An 18,097-nucleotide genomic window follows, 5' to 3' on the forward strand; every position below is an offset into this window, starting at 1 on the left:
TTCAACAACCACTAATAAGAAATCTGTTATTTTTTCACATGAATATCCAGCTTAGCGATAAGACTTAATTTCTCACAAAACTCAAGTTTTTTTCCCCCGAGGCATATGCTAATGCAATAGAGCAAGGGATACGTAAATCTACAAGACCTATATTTCTTGCTATTCGGCAGTGACTACTATTCTGGGTCTTGTATACCTAATATTTCACACTAGGTAATTCGAGTGAATTTTTTTTTTCATGTGATCCAAAGTACAAACATATGACATTGTGCTTTCTTTATTAATATTTCTTTACTTAGGGCAGTGATGTCTGGGCTGCACATGTTTTTTAAGAGATTGTAAAAAGTTATTTGATTTTCAAACAAATATCTTTGTAAATATTTGAATAAACTATATCTTTATTGAATTATATACCAAAAAAAATGACTCCTTTACGGCAGACACATTGAGAAATAATAAATTTTCTTCTTTTCATCAAATGCAGATAACTCTTCAACTCTTCAAAAACGTTTAAGGTGGAATGTCACACCAACTTTTTATTTTATAGATCATTGAGTCATCCTTTTTAAACAATGGTTTCAGCACTGAAACTCAGAAAGGCTGATATTAGCTCTTGATAATTTATTATTAATTTTTGGAGTTTGACCCATTTTTCATGAAAATTTTAAACTTTTACTTTGGCCATATCTTTTGAACAGTAGATACCAAGACATTTATACTTACATATTTAATCTTTTTTGAAAGACCTTTCATTGGATACCAACAGCCTTGATCCTTTGACCTTGACCTTGTAGATTTCCATACTTGTGAAAAAACTTTAACCTTGGCTATAACTTTTGAACAGTAAGGGATAGGACTTTCATACTTCATATACGTAATCCTTGTGAAAAGATACGTCATTGGATACCAAGAACATTGACCTTTTGACCTTGACCTTTGAGATCGACCTACTTCAAAAAAGCAAACCTTGACCATAACTTTTAAAGTATTATGGCTAGTGCTTTCATACTTAACATATTTAATCCTTGTGACAGGGCCTTTCATTTGATAACAAGAACATGGACCCTTTGACCTTGACTTGGAGTTTGAACTACTTTTTAAAATAATAACCTTGGTCATAACTTCTGACGGGTTAGGGCTAGGGCTTTAATACTCTATATAAGAATTCTATGTGGCAAGACCTTTCATTTTGATACCAATTACATTGACCATTTGGCCTTGACCTTAGAGATTTTTGTACTTATTGAAAAAAAAATTAACATTGGCTTACTTTCAAATTTCACAATTGTTTTCAATTGAGAATACCTTACTTTTGGTACCTATTAATTAAATTTGCATTTAAGAAAAGTTTAATCTTTGCTATGTTGCCATACGGGGGCATCAGTGTTACACAAACACATCTTGTTTATTAGGTATTCATATGATGCATTCATTGACAGCAAATTGTTTTAAAAGAAAGCATCTAATTTGGATGTAAATAATCATAATCCCACATGCCATTCATTGATGCTGATTTATTTTAGATTGAAATTATTACCATGATCTTAAAAGGGTTTCCCTACCTACCTGTAGCTTGTACCAGCTAATAATTCCAAATCAAACTCGGCAACTTATTACCTTTTACGGAGATTCAAAAGATAAGTTTAACCTGAAAATATGTCCCTGATCTCAGAGCTATCTTTCACCTACCTGTACCTTGTACCAGATAAGAATACGGCCAAATATTCGTCATATTCCTACCTGTCTTTCATAGATGCTGATTTATTTTATACTGAAATTCTTACCCTGATCTTACTTGGCAACCCCTTACCTTTTATGGAGTTTAAAAATAAAGTTTAACCTGAAGATATGTCCCTGATCTCAGAGCCATCTTTCACCTACCTGTACCTTGTACCAGATAAGAATACGGCCAAATATTCGTCATATTCCTACCTGTCTTTTATAGATGCTGATTTATTTTATACTGAAATTCTTACCCTGATCTTACTTGGCAACACCTTACCTTTTATAGAGTTTTAAAAAAAAAAGGTTTAACCTGATGATATGTCCCTGATCTCAGAGCTTTCTCTCACCTACTTGTACCTTGTACCAGATATGAACGTGGCAAAATGTTCGTCATATTCCTACCTGTCTTTCGTAGATGCTGATTTATTTTATACTGCAATTCTTACCCTGGTCTTACTAGGCAACTCCTTACCTTTTATGGAGATTCAAAAGATAGGTTTAACCTGAAGATATATCCCTGATCTCAGAGCTTTCTCTCACCTACCCTGTACCTTGTACCAGATAAGAACACGGCCAAATATTCGTCATATTCCTACCTGTCTTTCGTAGATGCTGATTTATTTTATACTGCAATTCTTACCCTGGTCTTACTAGGCAACTCCTTACCTTTTATGGAGATTCAAAAGATAGGTTTAACCTGAAGATATATCCCTGATCTCAGAGCTTTCTCTCACCTACCCTGTACCTTGTACCAGATAAGAACACGGCCAAATATTCGTCATATTCCTACTTGTCTTTCATAGATGCTGATTTATTTTATACTGAAATTCTTACCCTGATCTTGCTAGGCACCTCCTTACCTTTTATGGAGATTCAAAAGATAGGTTTAACCTGAAGATATGTCCCTTATCTCAGAGCTTTCTCTCACCTACCTGTACCGTGTACCAGATAAGAATACCACAAAATATTCGTCATATTCCTATCTGTCTTTCATAGATGCTGATTTATTTTATACTGAAATTCTTACCCTGGTCTTACTAGTAAACTCCTTACCTGTTATGGAGATTCAAAAGATAGGTTTAACATGAAGATATATCCCTTTTCTCAGAGCTTTTTCTCACCTACCTGTACCTTGTACCAGATAAGAATGCGGAAAAATATTCGTCACATTCCTACCTGTCTTTCATAGATGCTGATTTATTCTATACTGAAATTCTTACCCTGGTCTTACTAGGCAACTCCTTACCTTAATTTACCTATTTATTTTTTAATTGTAATAATTATTAATAAGCTAAGTAACTTATTTATTCATAAAGAAATTTATTTGTCTGTTAATTTTTGAATACATTCTTTTCTTCATTGATTAATTATTCTATTGAGTAATTAATTCTGATATTTATTAATTAATTAATTATGGTTTATTTGTTATTTCTAATAATTAAGTAAATGTTTGATTTACTAATAAATAATTTATTTATTTATTTATCATATTTATTCCTTTTTATTATTATTCTTTTAAAAATAATCAATTAATTTATTTATTATTTTAATTATCTTTTTATTCATTTTGTTATTTACTTATTCACTTATCTTTTGTTTTATTTATTTATTTATCAATTAATTTATTTATTTAATTATTCATGTATTGATTTATTTATTTATTTATTCATACTTTTTTTGTTATAGACAGGTTCTGTTTATGTATTGCCAGGGTTTATGTTCCCATCACAAGGGTTTGTATACCCATCACCAGGGTCCATATTACTAGTATCTATCACCAGGGTTTGAATACCAATCACCAGTGTCTGTATGCCCATCTCCAGGGTCTATATACCCATCGCTAGGGTCTGTATTATCCATCACCAGGGTCTATATACCAATCACCAGGGTCTTTATTATCTATCAGGTTTTATATACCCATCCCCAGGATCTATATACCTATCCCTTGGGTCTATATACCCATCGCCAGGGTCTGTATTACCCATCATCAGGCTCTATATACCAATCACCAGGGTCTAATTTATTATCTATCAGGGTTTGTATACCAATCACCAGGGTCTGTATACCCATCACCAAGGTTTGTATATCATCACCAGGGTCTGTATTACCCATCACCGGGGTCTGTATACCCATCACCAGGGTTTGTATTATCTATCACCAGAGTTGTATACCCACTACCAGGGTCTATATACCCATCACCAGAGTCTGTATACCTATCACCCGGGTTCTATATACATGAAGCCATGACCAGGGTCTATATATCCATCACCAGGGTCTGTATACCCATCACCAGGTACTATGTACCCATCACGAGGATCTGTATTATCTATTACCAGGGTCTGTATACCCATCACCAGGGTCTATATACCCATCACTAGGGGCTGTGTACCTATCAACAGGTCTGTATACCCATTACCAGGGTCTGTATTATCTATCACCAGGGTCTGTATACACATCACCAGGGTTTGTATACCACTCTACAGGTTCTATATACCCATCACTAGAGTCATTACCGCTATTATTACCAATCATCAAGGTTTGTAAATTTATGTCTAGGAAAGGTATTACCTGTCACGTACCAGGGTCTACAAACTTATTACCAGTCTCTGTATATTGTATGATATATATTAAACATACAAGTATAGTATACATGCATCACAAGCACTAGTTGAAATACATATAATTTTTCTTATTTTATCTCCATAGAATCATTCATCTAAAATAGAATATGGTTTTGACTTACCAAGTTTGATATATTTACACCTGTACCATGAAAACAGAGTTAGACATTCCTATAATTCTTTCAAAAGGCCATGCCATGGAAACTGCTGAAATTCTTTTTTTCTGGCTATTCCACATTATTCAGTCTTACTAGTCATCATGTCTAATCCTATTGTACACAATTAATTAATAACTCCAATTAACTTGATACCATTCAATAATGAAGCAAAACATGCTTGCCTTTGAATTCCCTCCATTTTATTTAAAAAGAGGAAGTAAATGACTGAGCATGCTCACAAATGGCTAATGGGTAATCTTAGATCTTCTGGTGACATTCTGGCAATACTGCCAGAAAGTTTTTTTCTGGCAGTTCTGCCAGAATGTCACCAAAAGTTGTTGCCGCTAGCGGTGATATCTCACTAACCCAAAAAGCTTGTTTCTGGTGACAAAAATGTGTTGCTGCAATGTTGCCACAATATAGCGGCAATATTGCTGCAATAATTTTACTTTGGTAAGGGATGTTAATTCATGATTTTTTAATGCAATTGTGAATTGTTGAAATGTGAAATTATGAAATGTAAATGTGAAATTATTTAATCTCATTGGCAAGTTTTGTGCTAAAAAAATACAACAACAACAAAAAAACAAAGAAAAAAAAATAAAGAAAACAAAACAAACAAAAAGAAAAACAAAAAAAAAAAAAAAACAAAAAAAAAAAAAAAAAAAACAAGAAACAAAAATGAAAGAAAATCAAAAAAGAAAAAAAAACAACAACAACAAAAAAAAAGAAAAAAAAAAATAGAGAAAGAGGAAAAAAGAAACAAAACTGAAAAAGGCACAAAACTTTGAATGCTGCCTGCTTGAAATAACATATTTACATGATTTTTCAAGCAGAAGGTTCCAAGCCCTTAAAAGCAGAGAAGTTTTGGTGTTAATACAGTGAAAATTGTCTAAACCGACACCTATGCAATCCTGTGAATTACGACGATAAATTTCTTTCCCATTTTACTATTTTCCTTTTTTTTACACTGTGCAATTCGACACCCTGTCTATTCTGACTTAAAATTTATCTCCCAGTGCATGTGGGATTAGACTGATTTCACTGTATGTACATTACTGAATGTATGGAGTTCAAATACAAATAGACTCATGCAGCTGATCAAACTTTTCAATTCAATCATTGTAAAGTATCAATTCATCTGATATGTACGATGCATCAATTATTTTTTCAAATAATTTCTAGCAATGGTATATCTTCAATATTATCTTGCAGTGTTTTGCTGAATGAAATTATCATTTCAATATGCAACTTTGTTGCTGTCTTTAATTGATTAAACAATTTTGAGTTGATGCCTACAAGTAGAAAAACAAAAAACTTTTATTCTCATATTTAAACTAGTTTTAATTGTTCTTTTCCACAGTAATTTTAAAAAGGGGACATAGATTTGGAGTTCACATTTTCTGTACATAAAATTGTATCATATGTTTCTATACATGTGCATTTATTGACAGAGTTTGAGGGCAACATGCGTTTTGTCAGACCCCAGAACCAAACTGTCTAATGGCCTCAGGGAGACAGTTTGGTTGGAGGGTCAACAAAATACATGTTTCACGAGAACCTAGTCAATAAATGTTTTGTTATACCTTTCATTTCATTTTATTTGGACAAACATGCATTTTGTACTGTCTTCTTTGATGTACCTTAGGTCCATCACTGTTGAAAACCAATGAATGAAAATGTGATTAAGCTCCGCCCATTCTGTGATGCAAGTGGTCCAACGTCTCACTCAGCTGTCAAACATCAATTTTAATATGCCCGCTCAGCAAATTAAAACATTAGAAATATAACTTAATAATACTTTTTTGTCATATAGATTTGTATAGGAACAAATTTTTAAAGGTGCATGTATAACAATATATACAATTTCCCATAAAATATAAACTACCACATTTTGGGATTCATTTGATTGACACATCCTTGCACTTTCAGAAAATACTGTAAACCTTATCCCTAATGCTGAAGAAAAGTAGAATTTTTATGTTAACGACTTTTAAATATTTCATTTTTGATTAATAAAAAGTGAAGTATGAAAACCGTCAGTCAGCATTTGAAGTACTTCGCAGGTCATACCGTATAGCAGGTTATCTTGGCGGGTGTAAAATTTGGCGTTTTTGCCTACTCAAAGATATACCAATAATTTTGGGGTAATTTATTTTAGCGGACACAAGGTTTCAGCTCTTAATTGATAGACACTAAGAAGAGTACTAACTATTTTAGCGATTAAAATTTTAGCGGACTATCATCAAAACACGGTATATTAATCAGAAAAAGCTTGCAAGTTGCTTCAAGTACGTTTTATTTTACGAATAACTGTCTGCTGCTTTCAAATGCTGCAATTTCAGCCAAAAAATGACCAGGTTAATGCTTATAGAGCAGGCTAACTTTTTTTTAGCTCACCTCAACGAAGTCGACGTCGGCGTCCCGGGTTAAGGTTAAGTTTTTTGGAGCAGTTTTCTTTTCAAGTACTTCTTATGTCCTATATTGATTAGACATGCATGGAAGATGTTTCTTGTGTGTTTCATTGTACCAGTCAAAGTTTCAGATGCTGCAATTTCAGCAAAGGAATGACCAGGTTAATGTTTTTGGAGCAGGTTAACATTTTCGTAGCAGTTTTTTGGTGTAGGTCTCATTTCCGAGTAACTGTAAGCCCTATGTTGACCAAACTTGCATGGATATTACATCTTAGGATGCACACTACCAGACTTGCTTCGGATGCTGAATCTGACCTACATTTTCCGGTTGAGTGAACAGGTTTATGTTTTCGGTGCAGGTCTCATTTCCAAGTAACTATGAGCACTATAGCGACCAAACTTGCATGGATGATACGTCTAAGGATGCATACTACCAGACTTGCTTCGGATGCTGAATCTGACCTACATTTTCCGGTTGAGTGAACAGGTTAAAGTATTTGGTGCAGGTCTCATTTCCAAGTTACTATGAGCCCTATAATGACCAAACTTGCATGGATGGTACATCTAAGGGTGCATTCTACTAGGCTGGCTTCGGATGCTGAATCTGACCTACATTTTCTGGATTCGTGGAAAGGTTAGTTTTTATACAGGTTTCATTTCCAAGTAACTTTGAGCTCTATGTTGAGCAAACTTTCATGGATGATACATCTTTGGATGCACATTAATGGACTTGCTTGAGATGCTGAATTCGACACACATTTTCCAGATAATGGACCTTGTAAAAGTTATGGGTGCAGGTCTATTACCAAGAAACTTTAAGAATTATATAAACCAAACTTGCACAAATGATGCATCGAGGGATGAAAACTCTCAAACTTGCTTCAGATGCTGGATTTTAATTACGTTTACATGATGAAGAACTAGTTTGAAGTTTTTATATAGTTCTATTCCAAAATATCAAATCAAAATTGCATAAATTTTGCATTTTTTGGATGTACACTTTTTGTTGGTTAATTGTGTGACTTTGCCTTACTTAAAGACAACATTCGTTGAGGTGAGCTCTGTAATCTCTGATTACCTATGTTTTTAGCAGGTATCGTTTTAAAGTTTCAAACCCACTCTACCGCCGGGGGTCATAATTTGAACAAACTTGAATCTACACTACCCAAGGATGCTTCCATATAACTATGACAAATCACAACTTTGCTGTTCTCAAGAAGATTTTTCAAGATTTTTCTATGTAATCCTACTTTGATGACCCATAATGGCCCCACCCTTGCCCCAGGGGTCATGATTTGAACAAACTTGATCGAATCTTCACTACCAGAGAGTGCTTCCATATAACTATGACCAATCATGGCTTTGCTGTTCTTGAGAAGAAGATTTTTCCAATATATTTCTATGTTTAACTTCAATACCCCACTGTGGCCCTATCCTACCCCCAGGGGGTCATGATTTGAATAAATTTTAATCTACACTACATGAAGATGCTTCCACCTAAGTTTCATCTTTCCTGGCTTATTGGTTCTTAAGAAGAAGATTTTTAAAAGATACCATTAATTTATTACTAATTCGTAATTATCTCGCCCTGGAAGAGGGTGTGGCCCTTCATTTGAAAAACTTGAATCCCCTTCACCCAAGGATACTTTGTGGCAAGTTCGGTTGAAATTGGCCCAGTGGTTCTTGAGAAGAAAATGAAAATGTGAAAATTTTATGACAATGACAACAACAACGACGACAGATAACAGATGTGATCAGAAAAGTTCACTTGAGCCTTAGGCTCAGGTGAGCTAAAAATTATAAGCCCTGGATGATGCATCAAAGGATGGACATTCTCAAACTTGCTCCTGCAATCTCTGTGGACCTATCATTTAGTTGCTTGAGAAGGTGAGCACTTGTGAAGCAGCTTGCTTTTTAACTAGTATGCAATGAAGCAAAATAAATACCTGTAGGTATAAAGCAAACCACTGTTATTAATATACAAGTAGTCATAAACAATATTTTCACTGGCCACCAAAGCGGCATTTCCTAATTAATTCTTGACTTCGCTTTTCAATGACTGCAACTCTCTTCTGCATTAAATAAGACGCCAGAGTGTGCATTTGTTGCATTTTCAGCCTCAGCTACTGAATAACTCAAAATCAGATGTAATCTACTATGCCAAACTTCTGGACTGGGCTACTTCAATGAGAATACAGACTGGAGAAGCAAAATTTGTAAAACAAGAAAGTAAAACTAACAACAACTACATAAGATCACATTCAATACTGGCTTTATTTAACTTCTAAGAAAATACATCTTTTTTCTGAAGAACAGTAACAAGGTATATCTCCGATATAACATCAAAAACAGAACAATTCCATTTCTTAAGGCAAAATATTCATCAGTAAGGTCCCATAACTCTTCAGGCATCATTACCTAAAAATATTCTAATGCTGTTTAAAAAACTTTTCCTTCATAAAGTTGGAAACTTGGGAAAAAGCTGAGTGTGAACTTATTTTGAAGATGATTTGAATATTATGGTAGGAGTGATGGGACCTTGCTGATGGATAATCTGCCTTGATCAAATTCTGGAAATAAATAAATTTAATATTTCAGGGAGACCCAAGACAGCACTATTAAATGTTCATAATACAGAAAATTCAGAAATCTGCTAATCAGTGATTGCTTTTCTTGTAAGTTTTTATAATTATTTGTGTCATAGAATTTTTAACCCTCTGTTGTTAATGGCTAACTTTAAGCCAGTTTACCTACTTAAAACCAAGCAATACAATTCTGGTTCCAAAACTGTATTAAAGGGAACATGCTTCCTAACTAAACAAAGTAAAAATACAAAGGGAAAGAGCAAGGATTTCATTTTTGAACGGGGTATTTGGATATTAATAGCTGTGATATGAAGTCTCTGTATAAAATATGAAAAAGTATGATAAATCTATATTAACAAGCACCTTGCATTATATATATCATCGATTTTCGTCTAACAAAAATAAAAATTCATATTTTTCCCCAACAGAAAATTACCTCTTAAATTTAATCTGAAAATCATCAGATGAATAAAAGTAGATAAAAGTAGAGGAAATTGAAATCACTTAATACTAAAGGGAGAGAAAGAGAAAATATTAGAGTGCCAGTTCTCTGTTCAATCTAATGAAATAAGCATTAACAAATCTCCTTTACATGTAAGTTTTACACCCCATTCCTTCTGATTAATTATTGAATTAAAGTAAACCTAGTGTCTGGAATTTTAAGATAACATCAAGAGTATTGAAAAAAAAAAACCAAGAACAATATTATTTTTTTTCTAAAAACAAAGTATACTTAAATAATAATAATGATAATTTAAACCCCCAGGGTTGAAAATTACAGATGTCACAGAATTATTAAAAAAAAAACCCAAAATTTTAAGAAATTTGAAATCTATTTAAAATGCTGCTGCTAAAGTGAATATTAAAATTAAAAATAAATTGGACAATAGAACTCTTCATCTTAAGAATAAATTTTGAAATTCTCCCAATTATAATGTGTATCCTCTTTGTTATATGGATTGTATTTAGTTAATTTGAAAAGTCTGTTAGAACTGATAAAATTATAGAAGTACTAAAATATTAAATGTCTACAATAAAATAAACAGAAAAAAGTTGCATTTCAGGTAACAGACTAAAGATAAGACTTTAATAAGTGAAGAGTTAGTCAGAAGTTATTGTTGAAGTTCTAGTGACCATTAGATCTAAACAGACAAACATTAATAAACCATGTCCAGAACAAGATAGAAACCAAAGGCATGTTCATATCAGTCACTAGAAGTTTTAGGTTTAAGTTCAAGATTTTCAGAAGTTCTTACTTTTGAGATATGTTATACATGAAAAGGTTGACTCTGTTGAAGAAATATGTAGAATTTAGGATTTCCATCATTATAAAATCCTCCAATAAAGTATATATAATATGTATAATATATATATATAATCTTGTTCAAAATGTATAAAACAAAAATAATGTTTACTAATGAAAGATGAAGCCTGTATGAATTGTGAATGGAATGATATTATCTGGGTATATCTATCACTGTAAACCAGGAATGTCTCTACACGTCTAACAACTACAGTGGTGTGAAAATGATATTGTGACGGCATGATTCAAATCTTTTTCTTTTCTGTTCTCTTTTTTTACATTTTTTTTTTCTATTATTTATATTTTTTTCATTTTTTCTTTTCTTTTGATTTTTTTTGTCTTTTAAATTTGTTTTAACCTTTTTTTGTTTTTTTAGCTTAAAATTAACTCATGTAAACCATTCATTTTATAAATCTTTTTTTTTCTTTTTTTCCCTTTTTAATTTTTTTTTTTTAATTTTCACTTTTTGATTTTTTTTTTTACATATAAATTTTTAATTTTTACATTTTTTTTGGTTGTTTTCCTATTTTGTATTTTTTTTCCATTTTATTTTATTATTTTTTTTTTTTTTGATTTTTTTTTTTTTTTTTTATAATTTAACTTAGAATTATTTTATGCTATGCATGTCTGTTCAGCACATGCAGGTTTGAATATATTCTGGTTCCAGTTGGTTGGTTACTAAGAGATGCCATACAGCATCCTTATCCCCAACAACTCAAACCAAAGTCAGATTGGCAATATAGGATTAAATATAACTATTAAAGATAAATATATATATAAATAAGCTATGTACAATTCTAGTCCTTGGTTTACAGTGATAGATGTGCATCTATTGTTTTCTCTTACTACATGAGCTCTGAAGTCTGATTAATGAATTCATGTTACAATTAATAAATAAAAAATATGGTACAAAAAAATCATATCCCTTCATAACCAACCTGGTCATTTTCAGTTTTCTTCAGGCAATAACAGTTGTAAATCATTGTATCCATATACTGAGTATACGAAAAAATAATTTGCTAAATTTTAATCGCTACCCGTGAAAAAGTTTGTGTACAGTTATGAAACAATTAAGAAGAAAACCCGAGAAAGTGATAACTTCATAAAATCAGGCTCTGATTCTTACAAAAAATACATTATACAAAAATCTTAAAATGCACAGCTACAGAATTTCTTGAAATATAATGGCTCAATATATATGTAGTTACAAGGATGAAAACAAATTCAAATATCACAATTAAACTACAATAAAATAACCTGAGGTAACATGGGCACCTGAGAAAACTGAAAACAAGTGTAGGTCCCCATCTGGCTGAGCATTGTAATGTGTTATATCAAAGCCAAATCTTCTGTAATATGCTCGTACAAAGAAGAAAAAATAATCTGCAATAAAACAAAACAGTTCTACACTGCTGTCCAGATGAAGCTGAATTTGTTAAAACTAGTTATACACATTTTACACTCTATTTCTTTGCCTAAAAAATTTAAATAAATGGAATTGTTTTCTAAAATAAGATAACAATTATATGCATAACACATCACAATGAAGAGCCCTGGCTATACAGATCTATGTAATACTTAACTTCTTAACCAATTTAAATGCACCGATTAAAAAAACACAAACCAACAAATGTACATGGCATACATATATAGGTACTTGGAAAACCCAACAATTCTGGAAAACAAGCAAGTCAGCAATGATCGCTGGCATTACACTAATTAATATACATAGCTATCACACCTCGTCAAATTACACAGCTCTAATTAATTCATACTTATATCTAGGAATATACATTAACACTCTGTTTAAAAATCCATAACATCAACAATTTGTATGTACAGGGTTGATGCACATATATACAGTTTATCTACGGATATAAAAAGAAATCCCACACATTTCTGTAACAATCATACAACCAATTATCATTTTGACTCTCTTTTTCTGTTGCCTTTCTTTAATTTGTTATCTTTTTTCTTTACTGCAGACCAAAATGAGTGAATTGAAAAATCTATCGCTGCTATTAGAGTGAGTGATCCTGGCTGATAAAAGAAGTGTCCTTTGTAAAAGATAGGCCTCATGACAAAAATACATGTATATCACATGTAAGATATAAAATTCCACATTTTTGTAATTCTGCCCTAAAAAAGTATTTCTGTTTAGAATAGAAGAAGTAAAGTTTACACAGGGTATCCAAACCATCAGTTGTATCAGCCAGGGTCCTTTGTAGAGAAGGAGACATATCATCTGCCATGGACGGACATCAGTGCAGAAATCTGCATGAGCAGATAGAGTTTAAATATGACTAGTAAATTTGCATCATGATAATTGGTCCATATTCATCCAATCACAGAATACACAAAAAGTCGTTCATAAGAAATTTCTAACAAATTCTGTTTTTCACTAAGCTGTCATATTCACTGAGTTCAAACTTTCTATCAAATAAACTGGGGGGAAAATCATAATGGTTTGGATAAACAACAAAGAGGTGGGAATGAATGGACAACTGTTTGACCCTCATGTGAGAAACAATTGGGGATCCAAATGGTCAACACCAGCAAGCAGCAGTGAAGGACCAACAGTACTCATATGGTTAAAAAAACTATGAAGGGGGAATCTATCATATAGAAGTCAAAGGATTTGTTCAGGGAAATCCCCCTATATATTTTTGCTGCCTTCAGACTAGGGCCAATAACTACTATGGGAAATGGCAAAATATTGGAATGAAAGGATTGTGGGGGGAAATTATGTAGCCTGGTCTATCATCAATGAAACAAAGTTGCAGATTTGGCACAATGTTTAGCACTACTGATGCTAACAATTGGGGGTAAATACAGAAGATTTGTTACAAGTTCCAATATGGTTCGGTATGATGCAGGTAATTCCACATCTATTTGCATATAATTTGAATATGATTAAGTATGTAACAATTTCTCACCCTTTGTTGTAAAAGGGTATACTTTACAACTGAAATCTTAAAGAACTTGTAACAATTCTCTGCATGCATGTGCATATCTTGGGAAAAAACTTGGAAAACAAAAAATAAAATGTCTAACTACGATAGCTTTGAGATCTGGATAAGATTACGACAATTTTTTCCACCTTATACACACAGTTATAGCACACAGGTTACAATGTCTGTGTTCTATGCACATCACACATATGTCATGATATACAGAAAAAAACTTTAAACAAGAAAGAATTAAAAAATCAAACAACAAAAATTTTACACAAATCTAACTTTGCATAATTATACTAAAAATATACCATGAACTGCATCTGCTCTCTAATCTTAATCTGTGAAAGCTTCTTTAATTACAAAATATATCACATGCTTGTCAAGAAAAAAAAAACCTTAACACTATTTAAGAGTTATTTCCCTTCCATTTTCAACGTCAAGAGTCCGCCTCCAACATTTCCAGGAAAAGCTTGTGCATCATGATCCTTCCATCTTTCTTCACGTCAAACCAGTACTGCTTGGCAAGCAATTTCATGTGATTTAGAGCTGGGAGAAGCATGTATAGATGTCCTAATCGGCGGAGATTACCCACATAGCGGTATTTGACATATTCAATCAGGGAATCTTGTAATTTGTCTTGGAGCTGTCTCACTGCTTCGCTATTCTCAATTGCCACATCTAAAATGATTTTTTTTTCATATATAATATGCCTGCCACAGCATTATGGTTCTAAAATTATTCTTGAAACATTATTCACTGATATTGGTATCTGTTTTTGTACTACAGAAACCTAGTTATCTCAATCAATATAACCTAGCTGTTGGTGTGAATACAATGATGAGTTACAAATAAAATTTTGTTAGTTAAATGATCCAATATACCTATATTGCATAAAGTCATGGCTTTCAGCAGGAGATATTCTTCCTTTGTGACCTCCATGTCAGTGAATTTTTTGGCAAGTTTCCGTGACAGCCCGTCAAGTTCTGGAGAGCAGTGACAGAGTTTACACTCATCGACAGAGAGTTGAAGATCCTCAGCAAATTTGAGGTAGCCATTGTAAGGACAAGAACGGAATACAAGATTTAAACATAGGATTTCCAACCATGAATGCTGCAAAAGGTTCATCTGGTCACTGAGGGATAGGGTGCAGAATCCTGTGAAAAATTGAGACAAAGTCAGAAAACATAGGTCTTCTACAGGGTGCACAGTTTTGTCACACATTTTTATGCTAAAATTCTCTCAATGGACACTATAAAAATTTTCCCTAACATGATGATGTTTTCCCCTTCTTTTATTAAAAACACAACATATTAGCTTAGCAAAAAAAATGAAAACTGTCTTAATGAACTTGACCTTTAGATCAGTTGGATGGTCACTTACCTGGGACCTGTTTAGCCCAGCTGATGGTGATCACCAGCTCTCTGTCAGCCAGATCAGATACAGTGGCAAGAAAGCGCACCTCCTCTCCCCCCTCCAGGATTTCTGACTCAGTATTGACGTACAGTTTGTCTAGCTGATGCTCGATGCTTATGAGTTGTGACAGAATTTTGTTATCTGAAGAAAAATCTACAGTACAAAAATAGTTGTAAATACAGGTATATGACCAAAATACAAAATTAAGGGGGATAAATTACCCTAAGTTTGATAAGATTTCAGGACATATGTTTGACTACATCATCATTGATGTATATTTTAATTGTGTCAGCTGGTACCTGACTTAGTGGTTTCTACACAGGCTTTCTTGATCATGGGAAAAATCTGCTGCACAATAGGGCCAGAGTCGATGGTGCGCTTGTACTTCTGTCTTCCTCCACGGACTCGATCCAGACGAACCCCTACAGAAAAATTTTTATGAAAATTACATAATGCATTATTTTTCAAGCATTACTTATTTAACTTTACTTAAATTATGATGACACAGGGTTTTCATCATTGATTATCTTGGTAAACATTGCCATCTGTCTTTTCGATATTTTTTGTATAAAGCTGTCACTGCCTCACACCAATCTTGCATTTTTAATGCTGTTTACTTTTTACATAAACTTACATTTTTTTTTAAAAAACAGTTTCTAAAGGTACACTGTTACTTATTGTTGTTAGTTTTTTAAAATCACTGGGATCTGTTTATCTAGATTGAATTGTAATTTTTGGGTAACTTGTTCCTTTTGTTCTGTTTATTAATTATATGGGGTACGTGTTTGGTTTGAACAAAATAAAGCGATAACCCAGACCAACAGCAGTTGGGAATCCGTACGTCAACAGTTATCTGTGTGTTTACAACCTAATACTTTTCCATAGAATAAAACATGGCTTTCTCTACTAGCATTATATATATTTTTTTTACTTTTCTTCTTCCCAATGAATGTAAATAAATATTTCTCTCTCATCTGGCATTTTTCCCACCTTCGCCTCAAATACACAGATTGATTAGATTTTCTCAACATTGATTTCATTCCATTTTGAACCCTTCCATAGTTCATTCACTTGCATGCTCTTTGGCAGTATTGGCAGTTTCTCCAGAATAAAACAAAATTTATGGCTTAGGGCAGTTTCTGCAAAAGATGTCTTGGAAAGCTAATTTGTATGTGGTATGATGTATCAATTATACTTGTAAATGCTAAAAATCAATTGCCTGACTTTTACAAAATAAACTCATTAATGCATACCGTATAAACTGTTCTTTTTGTCCAAATTAGGATGTCAGTGGGGGGAATTCACATAAACCAAAACCTGGGATTTCTATTATACATTTGATTAAATCTACATATCTTACATCAATGCACTACAAATTGTTTGCCACAAATAATTGATCACCCATTTTTTGCAGTATATCATGTTTCTCTCTCCTGCTTTGATATTTCCTTTTGTCATTATCTAATACTTAAACATTACTGAATTATCTGGTCACCAAACGTCAAGTTCCCAACTCCACTGATTGTACTTGACTTTGATAGAGACACTGGTGCACTCCCCATCACTTTCCCAATAAACATCAGTACCAACACTTTATTCTTGACATGCCCCTCTTGGAGTTCATGTGCACCATTTGTACAAAGTACAGGTGGCATGATTACCTCATAGTGGGACAAATAAGGTTTACACTGCCTTCCTGTCCCCAGTCATCACATCACATCGTGTTACTAATGTCATTAGCCAATGCTACTACACGCCTCTACCTGATCTCCTCGACAGATGTCCATACCTTACTTCTGATCTTACAAACTAACATCTAATTTGAATGAACAAAAAAAATTCCCTCAAACTTTAAATTTTATAATTGATCAAGCTGCTCAACCTTGACTCCCAATGTGATACAATATTTTTTTTGGTTTTACTTTTTCATTTCCTTTGCTAATTTGGATTAGTTGATAAGAAATGATCAGCTAGGGATTGAATCCTGTATCTATTTGGGCCTTTCTATTTCTGTCAAGACCCCCCATATTCCAAATATTGACTCTGTCACCAGTCAAAGCCCCCATATAATTAACCTATCCATCTCCGGTCTCTGACTTTATTCCTGTCTAACCCAATAGCATCACTGTGATTGTACACTCAGGTTGTCATCCTACCGATTCTATGAGGTTAAGATCTACTCATAGTAAACAAACACCATTCCACGGAAATAAACAAATAAAAAAATGGGTATCTGAATAATGTCCCATTAATGAGCAGGTAGCATTAATATTCTATATCTTGAACTGAAGAGCAATTCTGATCATGAACAGTTTACAAAAGGACTTGGAGGACATTCTACAAAATACTGGCTCAGCTAGTGCTCAAAGTTGATAATATTAAATGCAATAAGCTCTTTTTATGTAACAAATTAAACATTATGTCCAATAGCTGTGAGATTATTCCCCCTGGGATGAAGAGTTTGCTTGCAGTGACAACCATTCATCAATTAACACAAGCACCTTGTTAGCTCTACGGGGGATATATACATATAAAATTAATGGGATTGTTTCCGAGATCTGTTGTTTCTGTATCTTCATCTCCAAATTCATGTCAAGGCTACACAACCCTTGGCTTTAAGGCAAATATACCACTGCATCCATGGACATTAGTTCATCCATCCCATATACCGGTAATACGCACAGAAGCTACATAATACATTAAGATATTGAAAAATGATAGAAATGACCAAGAGAATGGCCAGAGAGAAAGGTAAGACCACTCAGTCACAACTCTACCAAAGTCAGATGACCTGATATGGTTGACATGTTCACCAAATTGGCTGAGGCTGATGGTTCTCCCTGACCAGTCAAGGCCGTGGTGACAGTCCCATTCATTATACTAAATCTGTCAGCACAGGCCTTGAAAAGCATGACCTGTAT

The 18,097-nt window shown here is 33.3% G+C and overlaps 1 protein-coding gene across 7 annotated transcripts in view; it reads right to left on the minus strand.

Annotated features, from left to right (window-relative positions):
- Window positions 1-12,943: 12,943 nt before the first annotated feature.
- The window catches only part of LOC134282950 (steroid hormone receptor ERR2-like), a 48,264-nt gene continuing 43,110 nt past the window's right edge, over window positions 12,944-18,097 (minus strand). For 6 of the 7 annotated variants that reach the window (XM_062765373.1, XM_062765371.1, XM_062765374.1 and 3 more), the window contains 4 exons: window positions 15,476-15,598; window positions 15,144-15,329; window positions 14,645-14,917; window positions 12,944-14,441 (listed from right to left, as the gene is read on the minus strand). In XM_062765373.1, the coding sequence (XP_062621357.1) occupies window positions 14,200-14,441; window positions 14,645-14,917; window positions 15,144-15,329; window positions 15,476-15,598 (824 nt within the window). In that variant the 3' untranslated portion in view covers window positions 12,944-14,199. The remainder of the gene's footprint in view (window positions 14,442-14,644; window positions 14,918-15,143; window positions 15,330-15,475; window positions 15,599-18,097) is intronic. The other variant, XM_062765377.1, reaches the window with a different exon arrangement.

The sequence above is a fragment of the Saccostrea cucullata genome, unplaced genomic scaffold (assembly GCF_032062105.1).
Source record: "Saccostrea cucullata isolate Sc308-1 unplaced genomic scaffold, CSIRO_AGI_Scuc_v1 ctg2143, whole genome shotgun sequence".
Lineage (NCBI taxonomy): Eukaryota > Metazoa > Mollusca > Bivalvia > Ostreida > Ostreidae > Saccostrea > Saccostrea cuccullata.